The 15,682-nt window shown below is 57.7% G+C and overlaps 1 protein-coding gene across 1 annotated transcript; it reads right to left on the bottom strand.

Moving 5' to 3' along the window:
* Window positions 1-7,203: 7,203 nt before the first annotated feature.
* Window positions 7,204-10,912, bottom strand: TMEM252 (transmembrane protein 252). Its single transcript, XM_075558855.1, has 2 exons — window positions 10,638-10,912; window positions 7,204-7,402 (listed from the first exon to the last, which is right to left on the bottom strand). Exons 1-2 carry the CDS (start codon window positions 10,910-10,912, stop codon window positions 7,204-7,206), a joined length of 474 nt encoding a protein of 157 aa, XP_075414970.1.
* Between the last annotated feature and the right edge of the window lie 4,770 nt (window positions 10,913-15,682).

The following is a 15,682-nucleotide window of genomic DNA, read 5'->3' as shown; positions in this document are numbered from 1 at the left end:
GTGGGTCTGTGGGCATCCTCTGAGCCCCCCTGCCTTCCAGGGCCCTGCAGGGGCTGGGTCTTGCGATGATGACCGGAGGCGTTTTTAAGTAAGTAAATGGGACAGGGGAGGGGGCTCATGCAGAAGTCCCTGGCAGGGGGGAGGGGTGGTATCAGCAGCATGAGTGGGCGGTGCCTCTCACCACAGCTGCCCCTGTTTCTACATACCAGGAGCTTCCTGTGGGGTGGGGCGCTGCTGTGAAAGGCCCGTAACAACACCCATTCGCTAGTCCCCTCCACTCTGGCTGGGCAGGCCCAGGGTTGTGAAGCTGTCCATCAGTGATACAAAAAAGCAAAACGCAAAAGGCCAACTCACTGCCCTCCAGTCAGTTCCTAGTCACCGCGCCCCTGCAGGACAGGGGAGAGCTGCCCCTGTGGGTTTGCGAGACTCACTCTTTGTAGGAGCAGAAAGCCCCGTCTTTCCCCCAGGAGCGGCTGGGCGTTTCCAACTGCTGACCTTTCAGCTCACAGCCCAGCACCTAACCTGTGGGGCCACCAGGGGCCACCCATCTGCTCCAGGTCAGAAAACAGTGCTTCTCACATCAGTGAGCTTGTTACCACCTGTGAAGTTGAAATCCAAACCTCTCCTTGTTTACAAACGGTCCCTTCACCCGGCGGCCCCAGTGCACAAGGCTCAGGCAGGCGATGCGCCGGGGCCCGGCCGTGCTCACCCAGGCTCGCTGCAAGCAGACTGCACAGCGACTGCCGTCAGAGGACGGCTGCTGGTTCTCTCGGTCACTCACCCATCGAGTCTCCTTGGAGTGCTTTAGAGAGAAAGGCCAGCCAAGGGCCCCTTAACTGGCAGAGAGCTAGGCTCAGAAGCTGATGAACGGAGGCTGCTCTGGGGGATTCCAAAGGGGCCACCTTGCTAGATTTCCTCAAAGGATGCAGGACAGTGCCAGGGCCCGGGAGGAAGAAGTTGTAAGAACATGGACAATGACATGGGTGAGCAAAATGCCGGCAACGTGGAGCTGAGGAAGTTGTTTCCCATCCCGACTGGGTGGCAAGGGCTGTCCTAGGCGAATGTTACTGGGAAACCTGCTCACCCCCTCCACCCCTGGTCTGGCAACTTCAGACTCCTTTTGGTCCCCCAAATTCAGAGCACATTTAAACGGGACACGATCTGAGTCCTCCAAGGATGCCAGCCTGCTGTTTTTATTTCTGTCAATCCAAGGGCACAGAATTCTCTGGGGAAGGGCTAGAGAGGTGGACACCTCTCCAGATGTGCAGAGACCGAGATGGAGGAGGTGTGGAGAAGTAATCGCTTCTCATTGTGAGACATTTGTTTAATAAGGTTTCCAGGATTTTGTAGCAATTCTTTTGACCTACCCTCATATAGCCATCCACTCCTCCATCAACCTATTCATCCACTCATCCATCTATCCATCCATCCATCCATCCATCCATCCATCTGTTCATCCACTCATTCATCCATCCATTCATCCGTCCAATCATCCATCCAATCATGCATCCATTCATCTCTCCATCCATACACACATCCATTCTCTCATCCAATCACCCATCCATCCATCCGTTCATCCATCCGTTCATCCATCCAATCATGCATCCATTCATCTATCCATCCATCCACACATCCATCCTCTCATCTATTCACCCATCCATCTACACATCCATCCATCCATCCATCCATCCATCCATCCATCCATCCATCCATCCATCCATCCATCCATCCATCCATCCAGCATTTCTTGAGGAAACATAAATGCACAAGACTTTATTCTTGCATTTATCATCTGGGGAGGGGAGACTATGGCACACATAGCCCCCCCCCCCTACCAACCAAACTCATTGCCACGAGCCAATTCTGACTCCCAGCAACCCGACAAGGCAGAATGGAGCTGCCTCTGTGGGTTCCCAGACTGTAGATCTATACAGACGTAGACAGCCTCGTCTTTCCCCTGTGGGGCTGCAGGTGGTTTTGAACTGCTCGTCTCATGGTAGCAGCCAGGCATGTAACCACTATGCCACCAGGGCTCCACACAAATAAGCAGGAAGGCAGAGGGATTCCTGTGAGGCACAGGAATTGGGCCCTGGAAATGAACAGAGACACCCAGAAATGGCAGGAGACCAAGATCACCTGGGCAGGTGAGGGGCTTCCCCAATATTTCACCGGCTGGATGCAGCGGGACGTGGCCCAGGCACTGACAGTAAGGGGGCAGTGGGGTCCACTCGAGGGGTTTGCTGTGAGAGGTTAGTGCAGCGGGCAGGGGTGCGGCCAGACGTTAGGAGAGGGAAGGCACGGACCAGCTGCACAACTGTGCGTTCACAACCCCTCTTCCCAGCAGCTGGTCCAGGGAAGATCTGGCAGTGGCTCTAGGACGTGGCCAGCCCCTAGAACCTTCTGGAATTCCTATCTGCCAGCTGCCGTCACGTCGACGCCGGCCCCAGGTGGCCCTGGTGCGGCATGCAGGACTGGACTACACTGAGTGTCCGTGGCTGCGACTTTACGGAAGCAGCTCTCCCGGCCTTTCCCCAAGATACTCGTGGGCGGTTCGAACCGCCAACCTTTCTGATAGTAGCTTAATTCTCTGTGCCCACCCCACCCCAAAACCAAACCCACAGCCATCACATTGATCCCGACGCATGGCGACCCTGCAGACAGAGCTGAACCGCTCTGTGAGGTCTCAGAGACTGTCCATCACCATGTAAGCAGATGCCTCAGCTTTCCCCTACAGAGCAGCTGGTGGGTTTGAACCGCTGACCTTGTTGCAGGCAGCCATTGCCTCTACTGATGTCTTCGGGAGCAGCCTGCCCCTCTCCCCCACCACAGACAAGGAAACCAACCGTCACCCTGCCGGGGGTCTGCCCAACTCATAGCCTCTGCACCCTGTGCTGCGGTGTAAAGGTGACGCTGCCAAGAGCCGTGTCAGCTGTTCGAAGCCGCTAACTGCCCCTCGGGAGAAAGACGAGACTCCACTCCTATAAAGAGTTGGCCTCAGAAACCCCAAGGGGCAGTTCTCCCCTGTCCTGCAGGACTTCTGTCCGTCGGGATGGGCGCGATAGCAGGGGGTTTGGTTTGGGCTTTGCCGGCGGTGTGGGCCACAGACCTTTGGTTAATCAGTCAAGTGCGTCAGCGCTGTGTGGCCAGGCCACCATGGTGGGACTGCGGCACCTGTTGCTCTGCAGGGAGAGCCCCTCCGGCCTGCGGGGCGGGATGCCCGGTCTCCAACGCCTCGTTCTGCACCCAGCTGCCCGGAAACCCGCACGCACCTGCCCAGGGCTACGCCCTGTGCCCCAGAACAGGCCCAGTGCCTTCGGGGATGATGTAACCGCAGGGTTTCAGCCTTTGAGAACCACGCAGAGCCCGCGATTAGCGGAGGCAGCAGAGCTTAGCAAAGCAGCCCGACACCTGCTCGTGCCCAATGGACCCGAGTCCTCCCAGGGAACCAGCCGTTCCTGCGCCCGGCCGCCGGCTGGGGCCGGGTCGCCACGGAGCTTCCATAGCCAGGGTGGGAGGTGGGGGCTGGAGGGGTGGGCATGGGTGGTAAGCACTGGCTCATTGCTCCATGACTTAATGCCGAGTGCTTGCACCCACCCAGAGGCGACTCTTCAGAAAGGACTGTCGTCTACTTCTGAACAGGCACACCCTTGACACCCCGCGGAGCCCAGCTCTCCTCTGCCAGCGTGGGGCCCGTGGGGGAGAGACAACAGCAGGCTTCCTGCCAGCAGCTCAGTGGGGGGCGGGGGACGCCAACACCAAGGTTGGAGCTTCAGGTTCACCCAGAGATGCCTACTGGGAAGACAGGCCTGGAGACAAGGTTCAGAAGAACAGCTGTGGGAGCCCCGCTGGGAAACAGGCGACCAGGAGGGGCGGGCGGAGAATACCCACGCACTATGAGGAAGGCACCCCTGGACGGCACGGAGCCCACGCTGCTGCCCACAGAAAGACTCAAACTCCCCGCGTGGACTCGCGTGGACCCTGCCGGGTGGAACCCTGCTCCACAGGGCTGCCGCCCTGCCCCCGTGCCTGCAGGCTGAGCTGGGTCACTGCAGCACATAGGCTGTTTGTTTTAATTCAGAAAATACGTGTAAAAAAGGAAAAACAGCATCACGTGCCTATTAATATTTCTTCTAAAAGCAAACAAACAAAAACCCACCACCAGCTGATTTTCTGCGTTGGGCCTCAGTGACGTCTGGATTTGCAGTCAGATAACCCATTGGGGCGCTGAGTTCCTTCCTCCGGGAGAACACTGACGTATGTCTCGTTCCTGGTGTTCTCCACCCCCAGCCCGATCCGCCCCCCCCCCCCCAATCACAAATGAAACAAAACAGCCCAAAGGCTAAAGGCGACCGAGTCACAGCGCCAAGCGTGTTGCTGTGAAGGGCTCTGAATGAATGCGCAGGCGAAGCCTAGTGGGCGCTCAGTCGGTGCCCATCTTGAGCTACCAGGAGCCTTCCAAGGGTCCAGTGAAAAGATTGTGGGCTTTCCCGCCCCCTCTCCTGTTGCAAACGCAAGCTCTGGATCCGAGACCCGTGATAGAGGTTGTCCTGGTGGAGGCACGTGCGCTGACCCCCAGGGAGCATGGCAGGAGGCCCATCTCCAGGAAGGGACGATGACACTGCCCACCGCAGGCCAGGGGCGATCCTCCTGTGCCACTGCAGCCACGAACTCTAGCTCGTGCAGGGGCCAAGGTGCCCTGAGTTACCGAGGGGTGGGGGTGCAGGCACCAGGGTGCCCTGAGTTACCGAGGGGTGGGAGTGCAGGCACCAGGGTGCCCTGAGTTACCGAGGGGTGGGGTGCAGGCACCAGGGTTCCTTTGTTAGAGGGGTGGGGGTGGAGATTACTCCCTTGTTAAAACACTGTGTCGAAGACCAGCATGCTGCACCACACAGCAGTTCAGCAAGCCCCCTGTGCATGCAGTGGCTGTGACAACGTAAAAGTCACGATGTGCGGCCCTCCGGGCCCCTTGTCCTGAGACCCCTCTGAGACCACCCCGGGGTCCAGTGGTTACTTGCTGGGCTGCTGGTCAGCTGCAGGGTCTGCTCCGTGGCGAAGGGCGAGGCCCACGACGTGGGTGGAGAAAGGGTCACAGTCTCGGAGACTCACAGGAACAGGCTGTCCCTCCTGTGAGCTGGCATGAACTAGAATGGCAGTGCGTTTAAGTCTGGGCTAGTCGTGTAAACTCAGGGTTCCCACAGCAAGACTCCCCTCACCCCTCGGTGCCCACCGGGTCATCATGAGTCACCCAGGGTTCTAGAGAAGAGCACTGGACGTGCCAGCGACTGCCCAGAGAGCAAGACAACTTTGTCTTGGAAGAAGCACCACCAGAAGGCTCCTTAGAGGCGAGGCTTTGTCTCATGCACTTAGGACACGTTGTCAGGAGGAGCCGGTACCCGGAGAAGGACGCTGAGGTAGTTAGTTTATTGTGCCAACCTGGCCGGTGAACACAGGTGGGATTAATTGAAGGGCAGAGGGATAAATGGTTTGGTGAGCCTCGCCTTTCTAGTTCTCGGGTCTCTTGCTCTTTGGTGGTCGGACCAGGGTGCAGCTGCCTTAGCAGTTCCCTGCTTCAGCTGGCAAGGCTCACTTCCTGCAGGACATCCATGAGGAGAAGCCACATGGACCTACCCCGATGCAGCCCTGGGTGCTGGAGCAGCCGTGTGGAGACCCTGCCAGCACTGAGATGTGCTTACACATTCACTGACTCAGCTTTCCTCCTGCAGTCGGCGTCATTGCGTGTGCTTTGTGAGCTGGAGAAGGACTTTGTGGATTGGTGTCAGACATATGGGTTAATGTTGGACTTGTGGGCTTGGGCAGCACTGGGTTGGGATGTTTTCTTGATGTGCACTCACTCTTGATATAAAACTCTCTGTTCTACATGCGTTTCTATGGATTTGTTTCTCTAAAGCACCCAGACTAGCAGACACCGTGCTTGGTAAGGGCAGTGCAGAAGAGAATGGCCCTGGACGAGATGGAGGAGCCCCGTGGCTGCATCGATGGCCACAAACTGAAGGACAGTGGTGAGGGTGGCGCGGGACAGGGCCATGGTTCCTTCTTGTATGGCAGGCCTCTATGAGCGGGAACCGACTCGGAGCCACGGCAGAGCTGGTTGACCGTGTGTGCAATGGGCTCAGCCGCAGCTGTCCCTCGTCCAGGGGCTGACCCTGCTCAGGGCGTTTCAGGGCTCATTGGAGCGGTGACTGTGCCAGGACTCTGTGGCCGTGAGCCACTCCCTGTGTGGGCCTCTGAGCCTTGCTATCCAGGCAGCTGCTGGTGGACGCTCTGGTCTCTCCACCTGGCGCTTGGAGACAGTTCCACGGTGGACAGTAGCAGACCACAGCTTCCAGTCTGGCAGCATCCTGTGTGTGACTGGACGTGCTCTGCCGGTACTGCCACTTGGCCTGGCCTGGAGAAGGCCCCAGAGGTCCAGGGGTCCTGTCCACCCTGACTACCCTCCACCCCACTGAAGGGGCTGCCTCAGCACGGTGTTTGGATGGGTGGGCCCCACACATCGCACCCTGCACCCATCTTCTCCCTCCTGAGAAACCCTGGGTTGTGCTGGAGAAGCCTCATCACTGCTTGGAGCCTCAGTGTGGCCAGCTGTAAACTGGGAGCTTGCACGGCTCCTGTCTCTTAAGGACGGAGGAGAGCCACACGAGAAGGGAAGAACCTGCCATTGGGAGTGCATGGCCACCCTGGACAGGTCTCTTGGGTGACACTGGTAAAACAGCCAACAGGCCAGACTGTGAAACCAGTTAAAAACACACCCCCAGACCTATTCAACAAAACACTGCCCCTGAATTTCCAGGGCCCATGCCCCTCTTCAGTAATGGTTGCCAGCAGCTGAGGGCTCCAGGCTGTCCCTCTTGGCCAGCAGCCACTCTCCTCCCGGTGTGGGGCAGAGTCAACCGGAGGGGACTTGAGGGGACGCAGAGCCAGCACTTCTGTGACCTGAAGGCTGGCAGAGTTGCGCTTAGTCTCCATCTTGGCATTCTGGTGCTGGACATGGCCCCCCTCCCGCTGGGTCCCGCCTGCCCAGCCACGTCCCAGCATGTCGGTGCAAAGTCACTGCCCCAGGGGCCCCATGGCTGCTCCAGACCAGACCAGACCGCTGACCCGGCGTCCACTGCCAAGCAGCTGCTTCAATCAGGGTGGATCACAGCGCCAGGACCCTGCTGCCCTCAGCACCCCCAAGTCTGCCCTTCAGTGTTCCGGATGCAGTGACAGCTGCTGCACCTGCTGGGGACTCTTCGTAGGGGGAGGGGCCTCAATGTCAATGCCATGGCCCGGGTCCGTCTCTGTGTACGCTGGTGGGGGTGCCTCAGGGGCTGCCCTGCCCGACCACCAGGTCGGTGGGTCTATGGCCAGGCTCTCTTCGTAGGCTGGAGGGCAGCCGTCTGGCCTGGGAAAGGAAGCAGGTGGTAAGCACAGCATCACTGGGTGCCCAGCGAAACTGGTAGGACCCACCTCCCCCTGGCCTCGCTGTCCCCTTCCTCCTTCCTCCCCAGCAAACCTGGGTCCGGTCATGTCCTCCAGGCTCACCCTAATTTCCTTCTGACCACCGAGTCAATGCCAGCTCATAGGCCCCAACAGGACCGGGTGGAACTGCCCCGTGGGCTTCCAAGACTGTAAAACTCTCCGTAGTGGTTCTGTGTTGGGCTGCTGGCCCCCAGGTGAGCAGTTTAAAACTACTAGCCACTCCATGAGCGAAAGATGAGGCTTCCGGCTCCCATCAAGAGTGTCGGTCTCAGAAACTTGCAGGGGCAGTTCTGCACTGTCCCACAGGGTGGCCAGGAGTCAATAGCAGTGGATTAGGTTTTGTCGTTGTGTGTTTTAGCCCTTGTTTAGTTTCCTGGAAGAAAGGCCTGGTGGTCGCCAATTGGAAGATCAGCCAGTGAGAAGCTGTGGGCCCACAGCTGCCAGGGGTTGGGGACTGACTCGGTGCCAGAAGACAAGAGCAGTTGCACCCCTGGTTGGTCACCTGCTGCCTGGCTGTCAGCCAGGCACCCCTGGGCCTGTGATCCTGGAAGCTGAGCCGCAGCCACACCAGGCTTTGAAATGCCAGCAGGGCCGCCCACGGCTTCATCAGAGCTTCCAGGTCAAGGAGGAGAACTTCTGGAGCTCAGCCAAGGGCAGCCAGAGGCTCTCCACGGGTTGTTCTCTGAGTGCGGGGAGGGAGCCCCCAGGCTGGAGACACCCCCATGACTTTGAGCAGGTTCGTGAAAGTGCAGGTGGCCCAGCATGGCCCAGCCTTGAGACAGTCTGTGTTCTGAGATGCGTGGGCTCACCCAGAATCAGCGCAGACCCGGCATTCAGAGACTATGACACCTTCCTGGTTCCTCACTCACGGAACCAGGGCATTCAGGGCAAGGACCTTCTCCGGGCCAGGGGTCATTAGGACCTGGATCGTAGGGTTCTGTCTAGCCTGTTAACTTATGTGCTCAGCCCTACGTGTCCCCCTCCTATGCCCCCTACCAACCCAAGCAGGGCTGGAGCCTGCTGTAGGCTAGCCTTGCCTTGCCCTCTCCGCCGCCTGTTGGCTCTCAGCAGCTTGCTCCCAAACCACGTCACCTGGGGTTTTGGGGAGACTTCTCTGGCAACTGGCCAACAGTTGGAGAGCCACTCATATGCCAGAGCCATGTCCCCAAGGCCACCTCAGCATGGGTACCTGGCCCCTCCCTGGTGAGCAGGGTGGGCTGGGGACCAATGGCTTGTGGCGTGAGCGTTGAACTCGCTGGTGACGGTGGGCCTGTTTATGGCGTGTAACCACAACAGAACAGGGGCTGCCTGCCACCGTAGCCACGGCTCCAAATGTCACCAGGCCCAAAGCCAGCCAGCCTGAGGGGCCACCAATTGTATGGCCAAAATGCCAGCCTCCCAGAGAACAGCCCAGCCTCGTCGGGTCAGTGGGTCGCCAGAAAGGGGAGAGCAGACGGGTATGATGGCAGAGGCTCCCAGGTGCCTGTAGTCCGCCCGGAGCCTGTCTCCCCTCCCCCAGTGCCCCCTGTCCCTCCTCCTCCCAGCACTGTTCACGTTCCAGGGCCCTGAATCTACCACTAGAGATGTGGTTGTTGGATGCTTCACTGGGGTACCAACTTTGATGTGGATAAGACCAAACCAGGCTGGCGGCCATTGAGGCAATCAATGCCCCCTCGCAGCAGCCTCAGGGCGCCCCAGCATGGTCTTGGCTCCCCTCTTTCATGGGCACAGACCGGCAGACCTTTCTTCTTCACCACCCTGGGTGGGTGTGAGCTGCTAACTTTGGGTGAGCACAACGCTCCCGCTCCCTGCCGTCGAGCTGGTCTGACTCAGGTTGCTGGTGTTGGCAGGAGCCGCAGAGCCGAATCTGGTCCACAGCGACCCGAGTGCACTGTGGAAGGGAGCGCCGCCCGGTCCTGCACTGTCCTTACGTTTCAGTACACTATGGAGGCCCCTGTGTCCATCCAGCTCCTCGCGGGCCTTCCTCTTCTTTGCTGCCCCTCTGCTTGACCAAACCCAATGTCCTTCCTTCTCCAGGGGTTGATCTCTCCTGACAACACATCCGGAGTGTGCGAGACAGACTGGCCCCCATGTCTCATAGTGACCCCATAGACCAGGCGAGACCTGCCCCTGTGGGTTTTGGAGACTGGAACTCTCACAGGAGTAGAAAAACCTAATATCCCATCACAATCTTTCACTCCACCCTGGGGGCTCTGCACTGAGCTTCCAACCATAAGGCCAGGGGTTCGAGCCCCTCCGTACCTCTGAGGGAGAAGAGTGAGGCCGCCTGCTCCCATCAAGAATGACAGTCTCAGACCCACAGGGACAGTTCCCCCTGTCTTACAGGACCCGGTGGCAGTGAGCTTGATTTTTGAGGGACTGGAATAGGATCCCCAGTGGCATTGTGGATCAGACACCTGGCTGCTAACCACAGGGTGTGCAGTTCAAACTCACCAGTCACTCTGAGGGAGAAAGCTGAGGCTGTCTGCTCCTGTAAAGAGTGACAGTCTGGGAACCCACGGGGCAGGTCTACCCTGCCCTGTAGGGTCACTGTGAGTGGGGTAAGGGAGCCCTGGTGGTGTACTGGGTCCTTGTGTGCCTGAGTAGGGCCTCTGGGAGGGTACGAACCTCTGACCTTGGATTAGCACCCAGGCGCCCCTGGTTCCTGGCTCTCCCGAGAGGGAGCCCCGTCTCCCAAACGTCTCACCCCTGAATAGCTGCTGGATGATGAAGCCTGAGTTCTAGACTCAAGGGGAGGGGTCCCTGGTGGTGCCCCTGTTGACGCCCTGGGTTGGTAACTGACAGGTCAGCAGATGAATGCACCCGGCAGACGAGCTGCAGAAAGACCTGCCAATCCACTCCCATAGAGATTACAGCCAAGGAAGCGCCATGGGGCAGCCAGTTCAATCCGGTGGCACACTGGGTTAAGCACCCGGGATGCTAACAGGAAGATGGGGTTCAAGCCCACCAGATGCTCTCTGGGAGCAGGATGAGGCAACCTGCTTCCCCCATTGCGGGCAGCCCCATGATGTCCCACCGAGCTGTGACGGGCTGAGCCGGCACGGACTGAACAACGTGCAAGGGGCCCCACCACGGTGGGGTCAGAAGTCACCCAGCCTTTCCAGCGGCTGACCCTGCCATGGCTTCTCAGCACGTACCTGTCCACCGTGGCCAGGACCCCCTGAGCCCGGTCCTGGCGGAGCAGGTGGCGACCCATCCTCTTGCTCTTGCTCAGCTGGCTGTAAGTGCTCCAGCAGATCCCGCTCAGAAGGGCCAGGAAGCCCAGCGGCAGGAGCAGGTAGGCCGCCACCAGGTTCCACCAGCAGCAGCCCGCCCGGGGGCCAGAGGAGATGAAGAAGGCGCCCAGGCAGACGGCCAGGAAGCCGGCGAGGAGTGTGAGGGCACAGAGCACGCAGCTGGTCTTGGGTTGCATCCCTGCCCCTCCACAACCATCTCCCCTCGCCGACCGTCGGTTTATACAGCCCCCCCCCCCCGCACCCACTGGCCTTTGGACGCGCCAGTGAAGCAGGGCAGCGGAAGCTGTTGATTAACCATCGGAAGGAAGGGTGAGAGCTGGAAACGCAGCCCAGTGCTGGGCGAGGGAGGGGTGGCTCTGAGGACGCCTCCTGGGGGGGGGGGACTCCGCTGCTCCCAGAGATTTGAGGGTGGGCCCCTCGCCCTTTGGTGGAGAGAACACAGATGTCTCCTAATCCCCAGGTTGAAGAGCCCCAAATTCTGAGCTGGAGGGAAACCAGGTCTTCTTTCTGCCCTGAGAACCTCTTAAGAGGTCTTGGGGTTTCAGCTTGCTTCCCGAGTCACTCTGTTTTAATTGCCCCACTCTGGTTTTGGAAAGGCTCTTGGGTGGGGTGAATGGCTCTTCCTCAACTGCTTACCTCAAGCAGCGAGGCAGAAGGAAAGACTCGGCCACCCCCTTCTGTTAAGATTAACCATCACCAGACCCACTGCTGCCAGACCCGTCAGACTGAGACCCTGTGGGGTGAGCAGAGCTGGCCCGTCTGCTTCGCTAGGCTGTCTGTCTGTCCTGAAGCAGAGGGCCCCCTCTCTCCCTCCAAGGGGCTGCTGAGTTTAAACCGCCAGCCTTGTGGGTAACTGCCCAACTTCTCCCTCGCAGCACCGAGGAACTCAACAAGCAGACCCCTGCCCTCTGCTCCATTCCTACAGTAGGACAGCATGAAGCCGCCCGCCCCTGTGGGATTCCAAGGCTGCAATCCCGACGGAAGCAGGCGGCCTCATCTTGCTCTCACGGAGTGACTGGGGGTGTTGAACCGCCAGCCCTGTGGCCCGCAGCCAGGAACTTTAACAGAGACGCCTCGGGAAGGGTTCCTGTAGGAAACACGTTCCCAGAGAGCCTCCCCCCCGCCCCCTGAGCCAGCCTCTGTTTCTGGTCACCTCTTGGCCTCCCCCATCTTGAAAAGCCTCCACTGCTGGCGCTTGTTCCGGACTCCCTGCCGCGTGGGTGGGATCCTTCCAAACGTCCCTGCCCAGACCGCCCTGCCCAGCCACACTTGGATTCCGCTTCCCCAGAGAGCTCGTCTTCGGTGCCTGGGTTCTATCCCTGAAAGCACTGCCTGAGGCCACATTGTCCCACCGCCTTCCCAGCCAGAAACCATTGGTTACACACACGTGCGTGCACACAAACACGCGTGCGCCCTGCGCCTCACCCCCAGCTTCTCCTCAGCTCTGCCTCGGTGCCGTGGGGACGAGGAGAAATCAACGCACCTGCCTGAAGGAGGCAGACGCATCTTCCTCCCTCCACCACTCAGGCCTCCCGAGACGCTTTCCCGAGTCTTCCTTGTTTCCTCATCTCTTTGTGCTTCAGGCGACGGTGTCTCAACAGCTGAGGGTCCAGTCCCAGCGTTTCCACACAAGCTGTTGGGGACACTGGTCACATACCTCGCCGGGAGGGACCTGCTCATGGCTTCTTTCCATTCAGCTCACGCCCTGCCCCCTCCTCCGTACCCGTGGTCCAGGGTAACAGTGCTGGGCCTGCTGGTCTCTGATGGGCGGGGACAGGGGGAGGTATGGCAGTCGCTACTTGCCTTTCTTGTTCAGTTGCTACCAGGTGACCTTGGGGTGAGTTGGACGGTCACTATATCCGGGCGGTGATCTTGGGGAGTCGTCCCTCGCCGGTGGGTCTGGAGTTTGTTTTGTTTTTAGGAATTCAACTCCTGTCCGACATATTTCTTCCCTGCCTACCCAGAGCTGCCTGGTCTGGCCCTGATGGAAATGGTCACCAGTGGCAGCCGGGCACCAGCTAGTTCTTTAGTCTCAAGGTCAACAAGGCCGGGGTTCGTGTGGATTATTTGTCTTGGAGACAAGCTGTGGTTCTTTCTGTCACATTGGACAAGCAGTGTCCCATGCTCATGTCTTGGATTATCCCCTCTGAAGTTTTTGGACCTCGCTCGCCCCATTAATGAAGGAGCTATGGTGGCACAAGGGTTAGGTACCTGGCTGCTAACAGAAAGGTCGGTGGTTCTAATCCACCAGTTACCCTTTGGGAGAAAGCTGGATTGTCTGCTTCCTGAGATCACAGGCTCAGAAACCCTATGGAGCAGTTCTGCTCTGTCCTGCAGGGTCGCTGTGAATTAAAGTGCCTGTTCCCTCTCCTTCCCCAAGGTGGGCAGCCCACCGCCTGACCTACTCTGCCACCAAGGCTCTGGTTCAAACCCACCAGCAGCTCCAAGGGAGAAAGATGAGGCTGTCGACATCCAAAAGCCTCTAAAGTCTCATAAACCCAGTTCACCACGAGTCAGAACTGACTTAAGGGGATGGGCTTGGGGTTTGGGGTTTCTCCACTGGGCCTTGCAACAGGTGGATTCTAAACTGACGCCCAAGATGGTCTGGTCCATGGAAATCAGTGTGGCACTTCCTGAAACAAACAGAATACAAGTACCATTGGATCCAGGCATCTCTCTACTGGATGGATGGATGGATGGATAGATGGATGGATAGATGGATGGATGGATGGATGGATGGATGGATGGATGGATGGATGGATGGATAGATAAGCTGAAGAAATCAAGATTACAACAGGAACAGACACATGACACCTTCCACAACAGCAACTAGCACACTAGCAGAAGCATGGGAACAGCTCCCCATCCCAATGACGGGGGAACGGATAAGCAAGCTCTGGTCCATCCACACGATGGAGCGCCCCGCAGCAGTGCAGAGCAAAGGGAGCAATGTGACCCGCAAGAGAGCGTGTGCCTCAAACCTAACTAGTGGTCGGGGTGGCTGAAGATAAAGAGGAGGAAAGTGACGTGGAAATGGGCTTGGAGTCTTTAGTGACGATCAAATTCATCTCCCACAAAAACAAGCCTAATCTCACCCCCGGCATGACAGCGATGCCCGATGGAATCTCGTCCTCCCCAGTGTGGTGGGAGGCAGAGGTCGACCCAGGGGACACAGAAGAGATGATGGGATGTCCCTTCTGTGACGAGGTTGTCACCCGTCTTGCTGGTAGGCCCTCTCTCTTGCCTTCTGGCTTGCACGCTTGGAAGAAGAAGCCACCATGTCAGAGAGGCCCGTATGGCAAGGATCTGGGGGACAAGCTGTCAGTCCTCAGGGGACTGAATCACACCAGCAGCCACCTGGACCTAGAGTCAGAGACGTGAGATGACCACATTCAAAGCAAGCTGTTGACCCCGCCGGAAGCAGGCTACATCCACAGAGCCAAACACCCAGAAGCACGCTTCCAGAGTCACTGTGAGGGCATGGCTGAGCCTGTAGCTGGACTTGCTTAGACTTGGTCTTGCCTTCTGCATCAGCCTGCCCTCCCAGGACAGGGCTGCTTCTCTTGGCCACCTTACTGAGCGATTCCCGGGAGTGCCAAGTCTAGCTCACATCTGCCACTGCACTTGAAGGTCCCCTCGAAGCACAAGGACCACCTGAACTTCCACAGGCAGCCTAGAGCCCACGAAGGACACAGAGCCCCCCTCCAACCCTCAGGGAGCCAGTGAACACCAAGCCAAAGCCCTCCTTCCCAGCCACCATGGGCGAGTCCTCTAAGAAATGGCTTTTATTTACAACTTACTTTTAGAACCTGATCTATTGGGGTGCCAAAAGATACAACCAGACATCGTCTGTTTTCAGTTTCTACAGGAGCAGTTCAAAGGCATCGGTTCCATCGGGCCCCTGTCACTCTTCCCTCTGTCCCCCCCTCACCCTCCTTGCTGTGTTCACACTGTCCACACTGACCAGTCCACTGTGAGCTCCCTAGAAGTTCTCATCTCTGCTTTTTAAAAATATACACACACATATATATATATTTAATTAGGAGCTCATACAACTCTTATCACAGTCCATACATACATCAGTTGTTAAAGCACCTTTGTACATTGTCCTCATCATTCTCAAAACATTTGCTCTCCACCTAAGCCCCTGGCATCACGTCCTCATTTTTCCCCTCCCTCCCTACTCTCTCCTCCCTCATGAACCCTTGATAATTTATAAATTATTATTTTGTCATATCTTGCCCTGTCCGATGTCTCCCTTCACCCACTTTTCTGTTGTCTGTCTCCCAAGGAGGAGGTCACATGCAGATTCTTATAATCAGTTCCCTCTTTCCAACCCACTCTCCCTCTACCCTCCCATTATCGCCACTCACACCACTGGTCCTGAAGGGATCATCCACCCTGGATTTCCTGTTTCCAGTTCCTATCTGTACCAGTGTACATCCTCTGGTCTAGCCAGGCTTGCAAGGTAGAAATGGGATCGTGATAGTGTGTGTGTGGAGGGGGCGGGGGGACAGGAGGAGGCATTTAGGAACTAGAGGAAAGTTTTATATTTCATCGTTGCTTCATCGAACCCTGACTGGTTTATCTCCTCCCTGAGGCCCTTCTGTAAGGGGGTGTCCAGTGGCCTACAATTGGGCTTTGGGTCTCCACCCGCACTCACCCCCTCATTCACTATGGTAAGATTTTTTGTTCTGATGATGCCTGATACCTGATCCCTTCGACACCTTGTGATCACACCGGCTGATGTGCTTCTTCCATGTGGGCTTTGTTGCTTCTGAGCTAAATGACCACTTGTTTACCTTCAAGCCTTTAAGACTCCAGACGCTATATCTTTTGATAGCGGTGCACCATCAGCTTTCTTTACCACATTTGCTTATGCACCCGCTTTGTCTTCAGCGATTATATCAGGAAGGTGAGCATCATAGAATGCTAATTTAATAGAA

The sequence above is a fragment of the Tenrec ecaudatus genome, chromosome 10 (genome assembly GCF_050624435.1).
Source record: "Tenrec ecaudatus isolate mTenEca1 chromosome 10, mTenEca1.hap1, whole genome shotgun sequence".
NCBI lineage: Eukaryota > Metazoa > Chordata > Mammalia > Afrosoricida > Tenrecidae > Tenrec > Tenrec ecaudatus.
The sequence above is the reverse complement of the archived record's forward strand: the minus strand, read 5'-3'. Positions and strand labels throughout refer to the sequence as shown.